Raw genomic sequence first — 12,646 nt, forward strand, 5'->3', positions numbered from 1 at the left:
CACTACTACATGTCTTAGTAATGGAACACCTAGCTAACGCATTAAGAAACAAATCGGGACATCACTGGAGTGGGTATAGGAGGTCACCAACCTAAAATTGGCACTTCTCATATCTCCACATCACGCTCCCATCTATCCTTAGAGTTTCAGCAGCGTCTTAGTAACTTCAAGATCAATCTTGCCAAAAGTGAGATGTTGAACATCTCGTTGCCAGAAAACGAGGCATCACTTGTACAGACCGACTTTCCCACAAGCATAAACGTATCTAGGCCTAAAAATCCCGTCCCAGCTTCACTTTCCACTCAACTACCTGCCCTTACAGAAAAGAACCTTAAAAGACATGAAAAAAATAAATAAAAATACTCCCTAAAAGCGCTGCCATGGTTCGGGAGGATGAATGTACTTAAAATGGACATCCTGCCGAGATTCTTATACCTCTTCCAAACAATTCCCATATGAGATTTTTTGTAGCTGTGCACAGATCTATGGCGCGCTTCGTGTGGGGTACCAGTAAACCACGGATAAACATCTGAACACTGACTAAACCCAAAAAGCAGAGGGGGTATGGGTTTGCCGGACTTAAAATTATATTCCACATTTGCAGTACTTGTGCGGATTTTGGAATTGGTCAAAGGGACCGCATGCGAAGCTTTGGGTGCAACTGGAACAGAAACTTTCCCCATTGGACTTCCTGACCGCTCCATGGGTAACTCCTGACAATAGACCTCCACCAGAGGAGTGGCCCTATTTGGTGAGCCACACCCTTACTCTATGGGACAGTTGGATTCTAAGTAGTGTTGAGCAAATTTGGGTTTTAAGTTCGGCGTCTAAAGTTCGGGTTATCGAAGATTTGCGTTAAGGATTCCGCTACCACGGACCATAACGTAGCGGAATCCATAACGCGATTCTTCGATAAACCGAACTTTATACGCCGAACTTAACACACAAGTTCACTCCAATTCTAAGGTTTTAGCGATCCCAAAGGCCGGGTCCCATGACCCCTCTCGTAGGCAACCCTGCTTTCACACGGGGTCTTCGGGTGCAGAGGTCTTTGCTTTGGCACACATCCTCGTATCCTAGGGTCCGAGAGGTTTTTAAAAGTGGAAAGATAATTCACTTTGAATCTATCGAACCAGACACCAGGAGACAGAAAAAAGGCTGGTTGGAATAGGCTCAGATGAAAAGACATTTGTAGGTGGATTGGTCACACAGCATAGTTGCTCAGAAACGACAGACTTTAACGCACTTTTCCTAAAACCTGACACACACTACAGACTGCTCTCTCAGGTATATAAGATACGGATAGATCACAGCAATGCTGAAATCGCTCCCTATTTCCGGAAATGGGAATCAGATCTACAACTTACCTTTTCAAGGGAGGAGGTGCTGAAGAGGTGTACGTTCTCTCATGGATTATCTACATATTATTACTGCCCATCAGTCCTCCATAAAATCATCTCCAATTCGTGCTGGAGATGCAGAGAAGAGGGGGGTGCTAGGTTACATATCTGGTGCTCATGCCGGATAATAAAGAGATTCTGGGACCAGGTGCTTCGAGTCTACGGGAAATTCTCAGGGAAGAGGGTATCCAATTCACCCAAAGTAACCCTTCAGTAACTTCAGGTACGTTGGCGCAAATTAAGAAGAATGCGCTGAGATTTTTTCTCACGGCAGCACGTATCGCGATACCGAGACATTGGAAACTGGGGGGGGGGGGGGACCCTCTCTCTGTGAATGGGCAAAGGAACTTAGACATCTACTCAGAATGGAAGAAGTGATTGCGCTAGCACATGATCAGGGTGATCGGTTTTATACTAGATGGCATTCTCTGGGTTTCTATATACTGCAGGATTCTCCACAATACTTAGGCTACTTTCACACTTGCGTTATTCTTTTCCGGCACAGAGTTCCGTCCTAGGGGCTCAACACCGGAGAAGAACTGATCAGTTTTATCCCCATGCATTCTGAATGGAGAGCGATCCGTTCAGGAAGCATCAGTTCAGTCTTTTTGACTTTTCAGGACGGAGATCATACCGCAGCTTCAGTTTCATCTCCGTCCAAAATTCCGGAACACTTGCCGGATTCGTCATTTTTTCCCATTGAAATGCATTTTTTCTTTGCATTCCGGCAAAACGGATCCGGCATTGCGGTCTGCGCATGCTCAGACCACAAAAAAAAAATGTCGAATCAGTTTTTCCAGGTGACAGCGGAGAGACGAATCTGGCATTTCAATGCATTTGTTATACTGATCAGTCTGTATGCGTTTTGACGGATCCGGCAGGCAGCTCCGGCGACGGAACTGCCTGCCGGAATCCTCTGCCGCAAGTGTGAAAGTAGCCTTAGAGAATTGACAGAAGATACTACATAGCGAGTATCTAACCTTCGCTTCATTTCCGCACTCTGCCCTACTGTACCTCCCCTTTCGATTTTTCGTTGCGCACACATTAAACACGCGTGATCGATATTTGATAGATTACATAAGGTGGACGATACATTTTCGCTACGTACGAGATGACTTACTTGAGCTAGACAGCGTAAACCAGTGCATGAAGGTCTCATGGCAGTGTATTCCGCCGAGATTTATATATTTTTTTTTGATTCATTAAGTGAGAGTGACCAGATCATCCGAAAGAACACAATTTGGAGGTTTTCATATTATCTGTTTATTGCAATTCCATGTTTCATTACAGATCGCATGTTTTACTGTTAACGTAACGAATGATAAACATAGATTGACATAGCGTTGGGCAGAATGTATGATGGTCCCTACGTGGTCCTGTGGAGAGTCCGTTCATTGATCTATGTCTAATGCTCAATAAAAACAGAGTAAACATAACTTACAACTACACAGATGACTTTTCCTACCGCTAACACATGGCTGCCATCTTTTCTCCTTTAGGTTAAACAGCAGACGTCTCCTCTGAGCTGCGGCCACTGGTCAGTTATTAAAGCTTGCATCCCTGTCACTTGCATTTGGTCTTTGCCTAGTACAGAGTCAAGAGGAAGGTGAACGGAAGATTTCTACAATGAATACTTCTACCAGAAGGGAGGCAATATCATATATGTATCTTGCAAAATCCTCACCAACACATGGAGCAGATGGCGCTGGTCTCCACAACAGCATGGAGGTCAGGGGTGGTCATTGCTGGCAGAGGGGTTTGTTGCAAGGCAACCATTCTAAGGGTCCATTCACACATCCGTATGCGTTTTGCAGATCTGCAAAACACGGACACCGGCAATGTGCGGTCCGCACATCACCGACACTATAATAGAAAATGCCTAATCTTGTCCGCAATTGCGGACAAGAATAGGACATGTTCTATATATTTTTGGGAACGGAATTGCGGACCCGGAAGTGTGGATCCGCATTTCCGGATAGCACATAGTGTGGCCCCATAGGAATGAATGGGTCCACAATTCCGTTCCGCAAAATGCGGAACAGAATTGCGGAGGTGTGAATGGAGCCTAACTCTTCCAGGCACTGCTCAGCGTCTGTGGAGACTATTCTCTAATCCAGTGATCTCCGACCTGTGGCTTTCCAGCTGTTGCAGGTCCGATTCTTGGTATCCCGCCGATCAGCCGTTTGATGAGACCATGGCGCTGCAGCCTTTTCCTAGGCCACTGACAGCCTGTTCATCGGTCACGTGGCCTAGGTCCAGCTCAATCTCATTCAAGTGAATGGGGCTGAGCTGCAATACCAAGCATAGCCACTATACAATGGACGGCGCTGTGCTTGGTAAGCTGCAAGGAGGCTGTAGTGCAGCTGATAGGCAGGGGGGCCAGAAGTCGGACCCCCACCGATCACATACTAAAAAGATCTATGCTGAGGATAGGTCCTCACTCAAAAAACCCTTTAAACCAGTATAAAAAGCTCTGTAAAAGGTTAATTCTGGTTGCTAGGGATGCACTGCCTAACAACCACAGTATTCAGTTGCCTCGCCAAGACGCACACCTGTTGCAACCTGTCTTGGACTTGCAGATCTTTGGGCCTGACCTGGCGCCAAGCTGCGGGCACACGGAGGCTCGGCTGCACATTAACAAAGCTTCTCCCTATGTCCCACATGGGCATCGGACCGCTTACCACCAATTATTATTATACGCCGGCCTCCTGCATCAGTAATGATGGCTAACACAAAGGGGGGCTGCACCAGTGACCCCTCAGTAGTGCTCGGCTGTACTCCAGTGCCACCTCCCATATGGGAGACCTCTGCAGCCCTTTCATTTCAATGACTGGTGGTCCCAGTAGGTATGAACAATATGAACCCATTTGACTCTATACCAGTGGCTTTCCAGCTGGTACGTAAACTACAACTCCCAGCTGGCACCGGCAGCCGAGCTGGAAAGCCACAGGTCGGCGACTCCTACTCTATAAACCAATGAAAACAGATTTACCTGGTTGCTAGAGGATCTATCACTCCTCTAACCAATCCTGCACCGGGCCTGCGCTGAACTACACGTAAAATCTGAAATCAGACAAAAAGAAAATAGTGCAAAAGAAGAATCTGTTTTATTTGTTCACAGTTAAACACAAGCAAATAGTCTTAAACAGCTCTAGACCTCCTGGGGGTTGTAGTCTGCTCTGGACTAATACTCTGTGTCCGCAGCCTGTCCACCTGCTTGCAGGATTGGGGTTTCATGATGTGAACCGTAGTCTGCTGGTCAATAATCAACACGGATAACGGCAGGGACATGGCAAGGGTTAAACCAAGCAGGGAAAAAAAAAAAAAAAAAAAATTCATTAAATGTCTTTGTGGGGCAGCGGACAGTAACCGTGTATTGACCAGAGGACACTATGGCTTAATAGGAAAAAAATGTCTGCTTTCTTCCAAAAAACGGCGCCGCTCTAGGCCAAGTCTGGTATTGCAGATCTTACTTCAATGGGGCCGAGCTGCAATACCACAGAGACTATGGACAAGACCGATGCAATTTCTGCAGCCACAGGAGTTCACTAAAAACTAAACGGCATCACTGAGGCACTCCGCACCTCGATGATGCCTTCGGCCCCCAAATCATCCCCGCTGAGTACTTACATGATTGCAGCAAAGGGGGATCACTAGATAGGAGGCAAATGCTGATAAAAATACAACCATCTATCAGAAAGAGCATTAGGAGAATTCAGTTGATGGCGTGGTTGCACTTTACAGCACGCTGCTATTATCCAGCATGTAAAATTCACGATTCTGCCATAAAATCTAGGCCATAATACAAAAAGGTGGGGAAAGTGAGGAGTTAATGCTTAAAGTAACACTCGCCGACCCGTGCAAAACTGCAACTCTCATCATGCCGTGACACAGCCCAAGATGGGAGCTGTAGTTTAGCCACAGGGGGTGGTTTAGTAATGAACGTGCGATCCTTTAAGGTCAGTAGGGTGCATTGGTGTAGTGTTTAATTCGAGCTTAGGGTTGTCGTTAAAGTGCAATCATCTAAAACGGACGAACTTCGAAATTCATATTCAGGCAAATCACAGAGGATCTGTACGTAAAAGGTCTCCATGATCAGGTCTGTCCCAATGTATTGCAGACTGAAACAATGAAGGAACTGGCTGCAAGCTCTGCTTGCTACCAGTGAATAGAAAATTGGGACAGGGCTGTGGGCCAACAAGTGCAGATACTTATGGGGGCGGTATATAAGAATCTGAAGGAGGATGAGCCCAGGTAAACGGTTGGTCCCTTACGTCATTTGGCATCCAACTAACATATAAGGCCACTTCTATAAAGCAATATGCTGGACTGAGCTGCCGTATTCCAGCGTCCTATGGGAGGGGGCAAGATGCTGGCGATATGTCCTAAATTATTAGTCGCAGGATAGCTTTTGGGGTGCAGATTGGACCTAGCAGGGGGGGGGGGGGTCAATCAAACCTAAAAATATTCTTTCCATCATTTAAATGCTCAGGATGCAAAGAGCAATGATCGATCCAAGCAAGAATAGATCATTGTGGAGGGGAAAGTAAATGGATACAAAATGTCCTAATTCTGATTTAGGAGAACGTTACGCCCCTGGATGTGGTACATGTTTATTCCTTGTAGGTCCCAATCTGCTCATTGCAAGAAGGGGAATAGAACAAAGGTGGGAGGACATGGCCGAGAAATAAAGTAATGGGGGGCGACGTGGGGACGTAAAGAGATTCCTTGATCCCTTTCAGTTCCAGTGGTCTGCTACTGTTGCACTGCAGAAGTAGCGTGACTTTCTTGAAGGTTCAGATGCCAAGAGCCAGAAGGAAGGTAACACTGATTGCGCGCCTCCTAACTGTGGTCATGATGTGTCTAGTCAATCATAGTCCATGATTTGAAAATCCCGTACGCATGTGCCACCCACATTACTTGCGGAGGAGACCCCGACCTCGGATGCCGACCCCTGGCAGAGCTCCGTTTTCAGGATCTCGGAAAGGCTACTCATTCCTTCCTCATCACAATGGCTCTCACTCTTGTTACGAAACAACTCGCGGGCCCGGATACTCAGAATACTCTTAGCGTTTGGGTAGGAGCCAATAGTGAGGTGACCGCTGGGAGGTAACTCTAGAGCTTCTCTAAATCCGAGGGGCAAGTTAGTGCCTTTCTCTGGGGTGGACAGACTGCTGCTGCTGCTTCCGCTACGGCTGCTTCCTCCGCTAGACAGAACGCTTGTGTGCATGGCGGCTTTGCTGCCATTGCTGACATTCATTTCTTCCTTGTTGGAGTCGTCGGGACTGGAAACACTCACGCTGTCAATGTCAAACCTTCAAAACATGACAAATTAAAAAAAAAAAGGTAAGTACCAATGCAATAAGTAGTCCTCCCTTCTATGGGATAAGGTGGAAGAAAATGATCAAGGGCGAATGGCTTCCTCTTTGTGACCTGCATAGAAGCAATGAACTACAAGCCTTTTGTCATGGAAAAGACGGCCATTTTGGATCTCATCCTTCAAGTGAAGCACTGCTGCGATACGGAGGCCTTATCGTACGTCTGGTCCGCACTATCGTCTCATTAGAACAATGAAGCTGGACCGGCAATCAGCTGCTTGCCGCAGGTTCGGCTTCTGTGCCCGCAGGCAATCGGCAGTGATTTGCGAAGGGGTTAGAGTTGGATATACATTTCCCCTAGAGCAGCGCTGCATGGGAAACGATATACATACACACTGCTACGTGTCAGCCTTTCATTTGAATGACCGGTTAAAGTAGTAGATGGCTGGGCAAAGCCCTCTAGAGCAAGCGTCGCTCTAAGTCAGGGGATCTGTACTCTAGCTTATAGAAGTGGAGGTGTGGAAAGGGAGAGCACATCTATGAGGTCCATATTGTCTCACAGGTCATATGGAAAGAGGTTGCATTGCTGAATTAAAGGGGTCGTCAGGGCTTTTTCTATTCATGACCTATCTTTATGTTAAGCAAATAAAGTTGTAGAGCAGCACAAATGGATCTCATCGACCGAACCCGGAATGCAACAGCTGCAATAGGACCGCAGATCCACAGCAGTCCACAGAACAGTAGAGAGAAAGAGGATCACAGCAGCATGTCCGGACATGCCGCGGTGATCCCCTATGTTAAGTCATCAATATCAGATTGGCGGGGGTCCCCGCGGATCAGCTGCACACATGCCGTCTCCCTCCTCTCTTCCTGTCCACTGCTGCTGCTCCACAGACATACAGCAGCAGACAGCACGTGCACACTGCGCACGCCTTCCCTTCATACAGCTGATCGGCGGGGGTGCCGGGTGTCGGACCCCCACCAATCTGATATTGATGACCTATACTCAGGAAGAAAGTAGCCACTCTGTTCTAATTCTGGTTGCAGCATCTACGGCTTGCGTCTACTCAGTGACTGAAACACTCTGGTAAGGTAAGGCCTTATTCACACAGTCAGTGACTAAGACAAAACCAGGACCGGAGCCTCCACAGAGATGAGGTCTAATGCAGGCATGGCCAACCTGCGGCTCTCCAGCTGTTGTAAAACTACAACTCCCACCATGCCCTGCTGTAGACTGTCCGGGCATGATGGGAGTTGTAGTTTTGCAACAGCTGGAGAGCCTCAGGTTGGCCATCCCTGGTCTAATGGAAGGATCTGCACCTGTTCTGTGTTTCAGACCCACACCTGGTTTTGGCTCACAATCACCGATGGAGCTCACCGACTAATCACGGACAATGTGAATACGGCCTTACCTGCTCAAAATTACCAGACAGCTTCAGGTCACCGAGCCATCAGTGAGTAGACACAAGCAGCAGATACTGTTACCAGAATTAAGACAGTATGGCTGATTTCTTCCAAAAATGTCACCATGTCTGTAAGCAGGTTGTGCGTGGTATGGCAGCTCTCAACCCCTTTCACTTGAATGGGTCTGAGCTGCAGTACCAGACATGATGCTGATTCTTAGAAGAATGAATGAATCCCAGACAACCCCTTTATTAATGCAGTAATGCAACCTCTTTCCTGATGTGTGAATAAGGCCTAACTTCTAAAGATCACAACACAAAGCCGCCATCATCTAACCAGCTCACCTTTCCTCTGCAACTTCTGCAGTTTCAGCTTTTTCTTCCGCTTGCTTCTTGAACAGACCTTCTTTCTCAAGCTGGCTATACAGATGGAGGATCTCCACTTCAAAGACCTGACTTACTCTTTTCTGGGCAGTATACTTGCTATCTGCCGCTTGGAGCTGCCCTCTAAAGTAAAAAAAAAAATTATATATTTGTTTTTTTTCCATCCAGCTGCTGAGGATTCTAAACCAACTGACAATTTAAAAAGGTGAAAACATACTTGTGCTTCGATTTTACGTCTTCCAAGAATTTCTTTTGCTCCTGGAATAACACCTCCTTTTTGGCCAGCTGCGTCTCCAGCTCCGCTATCTTCCTCTGGGCACTTTCGAGCCTCTGACTTTGCTGCACAACCATGCAGCGGGCTTTTTCCAGCTCTTTTCTAAAGGACACCTGCAGCATATCTACTTCCTAGAGGGACAATAATAGGAAAGTCCATAATGAGCGTCACGACCTCTGCACATGGGCTCGGGGTGTTGCAGGCGTTCACAAGCTCCTGGCGCCTGCACAGCAGTTCATACCTTATCAGCGTTGATGTTTTTGTGTTGTAGTTGCTCCACATAAAGCTCGTTCACCTCCCCAAGAATCAAAAGCTGCCGGTTTAAAAACTCCATCTGGTGCTGCACAGACTCGCTGTTTGAAAGCTGCAGACAAACGATACAGGAAACCTAGTAATTTATCTTAATTCACCTGATACAGGGATATTAGGCACTATGGGTGAAACCGCACGGAGCGTCCAGAGACACCTACACCGAGAACAGAGCGGGGAAGGTGGTGGCCGGAGGACCCTGGGTTTCACTCGGTCCGACCACCACCACCAAGCGCTCTCTCCATAGTACTGATTGAGAGTGCACCGCACTTGCGCGGCCAGCGCTCCCATTCATTTCTACGGGGCTGATGGAAATAGCAGAGCCAGCACTTACCCATTTTCAGCAGCCCCATAGAAATGAATGGCGGGCGGGTGCCCATGCACAGTGCGCCTTCCACAACTTTCCGGCATCTGTTCGCAGTGTAGGTCCCAGCACCTATCAGACAATGGGGGCATATCCTAGCCATATGCCCTGATTGTCTGAGATGGGAATACACTGTTAAAGCGACCCTCTAGTTCAAGAAAAAAATAAAAACATGCACATGCCGCATACAGAGGTGGGATCCGCACCTATCAGACAATAGGGGGGGGGGGTGTATCCTAGCGATATGCCCCCATTGTCTGAGATGGGAAAACCCTTTTAATACTGCATATCTCCTGGTGTGGCTACTGATTGTCAATAGGTCTGCATTTGTAAAAAGGGGATGCCCGGACAAAAAGGAAAAAGCCTGTAATATCTGTACAATGGTGCACCAGGATTCTAGGAGAACATGAGAAAGACATGGATCCTTACCTTCTGAGACACCTGGCTGAGTCTAAGCTCTGTGTGGCACACCTTGTTGTTGGACAGCTTCAGTTCAGAGCGCAGGTTCGTTATCGTATTGCGACTATCCTCAAGCTTAGTCTAGAAGAAGAAAAAAAATTTATGCAAACGTAATAAAAGTAATAATAAAACGTAAAAGATAAATGCAACCTATCTACAGGCAATACGGTTGTAAGCCACAGATCGTTATGCAAGCGCCAGACCAGATTAAACCAGAGGTAGCAATATTATGCATTACAGAAAGGTGTAATGGAGTACCTGCAGCTCCTGGCTCTGATTGTAGAACTCCTCCCTGTCATGTTGGAGTTGTCGGATCTGTCTGTGAAGCTGAGAAACCATAGTGTCCTTCTCTTCCTGCAGCCTCTTGCATCGCCCCTGTTCTTGTACGAGGCTTTGCTTGGCTGTCTGCATGTCCGTTTCTTGCATCTTTAATAGGGTTTTCTGGAGAAGAAAAAAATAAATTGTTACTACTAGCAGGTAGGCTCAGTCCTTTGAATCCAGAGGGGAAAAAAAAGCAGGCAAATAAAGCGAGTTTGTGAGCGTTCGCGTGTTTCATTTAAAGTGCGTTTGTACTAAGTGTGTGACTTTAGGTTACGTGACTTCAGATTCAGGGACTACAGCAAGTTACATTCTTCTCACTGCACTGGGTTGTATTTCTCATCCGTATCATTGGGGGACACAGTCTTGACCTTGGGTATAGCTATTGCCACTAGGAGGAGACACTAAGCAATAAAAGTGTTCGCTCCTTCTCTCAGCTATACCCCTCCTGCAGACACTGAGCTCATCAGTTTTAGCTTAGTGTCCGTAGGAGGGAGACCTCCCTGCTTTGCAGGTCTGCTGAATTTTCTCTTTTCATTCTTCAACATTTTTCTCTTTTTCTTTCCTTCAGCCTGGCTGATGGCAGTCTCCACCCAGGAGACCTAAACCCCCGGCTACAGAAGAAAAGAAGGACCAAAAGGTCCCTGTAAAAACCTCCGTCTCCCGCCAGCATTCGCATCACCACGGCTGTCCACCGCAAGTCCCCTCGGTTTCCGGTGTAGCGTCCCTCACTAAGGTGGTGATCCGGCTGGAGCCAGGGGGGCAGAAAACGCCAGACGGGTGAGTATTCTAAGGCCACCATTTTTTTCATGTGAATATCCCCCATGGAGGCCTACTTACCTCCATCTGAGGCCTCAGTTTTGGCAGGTGTCCCTTCCCCGGACTTCTGCTTATTCCCAGACTTTCTCTAATGGCTCAGTGTGTTATTAGGTTGTTTCCTAAGAGAAATGCCCTAGTATTCTGGCGATTAACCTGCCTGTGCATTTGGAAGCTAAGCGGGATGTGTTTTTAAAGGACGGAGTGTTTTCACATTTCTTAGGCAGAGTATTGGCACCTTTGGTGGGCTCCTGTACATCAGGTAGCATTGTTCTCCTTCCATAGACGGACTATTTACACCTATAGCTCTACCCTCCTTCCATGGCGGAGTAGTTGCACCATCACTGAATGCTATGCTTCCGCTAGCATTCCTCTCCTTCCGTAATAGAAGTATTTGCACTTACTCCGTATACGGTGCTTACACTACCCGTGGATTGTGTCGGGTTTCCTTCTTCAGTCAGCGGAGTGATGCTCCATCGCATTTTCCATCTTTCTTAGGTGGGACGGTAGCTGACAGGCTGTGGACACGATCGACATCCATTCTCTGTCAGTAGGTTGTACAGATACGCTGCTTGTCAGTTTCCTTGCTCCTCAAGTGGAGGATGGCGCTAGCACCATATTCTGGGTGTTTACTGCTGTTTGGCCTCATTATCAGGGGGAGCCTCTCCTCTGGTCCTGGAAACCATAGTTGGGCTATGGCCTCCCCCCTACGAGGCAGCCTTGCGCTGGCCATAGATTGTATGGCTACTCTTGTTCCGTGCCCCTACTGTGTGACTCCGTCCCCGGGGGAGTATTTCTGTTCATCGTCCCCCTTCTAGGGGTGGAACCTTCTCGCTAGGTGTAGTTGTGCCTACATTTCCTCATCACCGGTGGCACTGTGCTCATGTTCTGCCATCACCGGGTGCGATAGATCCTCCAGGCCTTATATGTATGGGGATCCTGAGGCTATATTCCCTATAGTGCGGTCATCTGCCCATAACAGGACAGGTTTCAGCTGGGGGGTTTGCTCACTTCTCGTGGGTATTAGTACGGCTTTCAGTGCATGGTATAACCTGACGGTTTCTAGGGCGCGGGCTTTGAGCCTTTACAGGTTGTGCATTGCCTGTACCTTCTACTACGGTGACGGTATCAGCGTTGCCTCCGTGTGGTGTTGGGTATGCACTTAATAAGTTTGCATGTGTATTGTTTGTATGGCTCCCCTCCCCGGGTGGGCGGTCGTACGGTCCTTGTTGTCACCCCTAGATGCTGGTTCCCTACTGAGTCGCATCAGCCTTCTCTACTGCTCCCCTTCCGCAGGGCGAGTAGTTGCGCTCTCTCCACATACTGTTACTGCCTGCTCGGCTAGTGTTCATAGCCATTGGGGTCTCGTATGTCCCCTTTCTGCTGTGGGGTGCCTGCGCAGGCGGTGTTGGTCCAGGTTCTATAGCCCTGACTTGTTCTTCTCTTCTGGCAGTCTGGTATGGTGTGTGGGGCCTCTGCCTTCTTCTGGCCCCTAGTTTTGTCACATCTGCAGTTCTTTGGCCCTTTGACACCATTCTTTTTTCAGCGGAATTTGGCTTCCCCTTCTGTGGTTCGGACCTTTCTGCATGGGGTGGCGCACG

The 12,646-nt window shown here is 47.8% G+C and overlaps 1 protein-coding gene across 2 annotated transcripts in view; it reads right to left on the minus strand.

The window, feature by feature from the left end:
- Positions 1 to 4,485: 4,485 nt before the first annotated feature.
- TSC1 (TSC complex subunit 1) overlaps positions 4,486 to 12,646 on the minus strand; it is a 36,008-nt gene continuing 27,847 nt past the window's right edge. For both annotated transcript variants that reach the window (XM_040442096.1, XM_040442097.1), the window contains exons 17-22: positions 10,170 to 10,352; positions 9,882 to 9,992; positions 9,021 to 9,143; positions 8,723 to 8,910; positions 8,467 to 8,628; positions 4,486 to 6,715 (exon numbers count right to left, since the gene is read on the minus strand). In XM_040442096.1, the coding sequence (XP_040298030.1) occupies positions 6,268 to 6,715; positions 8,467 to 8,628; positions 8,723 to 8,910; positions 9,021 to 9,143; positions 9,882 to 9,992; positions 10,170 to 10,352 (1,215 nt within the window). In that variant the 3' untranslated portion in view covers positions 4,486 to 6,267. The remainder of the gene's footprint in view (positions 6,716 to 8,466; positions 8,629 to 8,722; positions 8,911 to 9,020; positions 9,144 to 9,881; positions 9,993 to 10,169; positions 10,353 to 12,646) is intronic.

Source organism: Bufo bufo, chromosome 8 (genome assembly GCF_905171765.1).
Source record: "Bufo bufo chromosome 8, aBufBuf1.1, whole genome shotgun sequence".
NCBI lineage: Eukaryota > Metazoa > Chordata > Amphibia > Anura > Bufonidae > Bufo > Bufo bufo.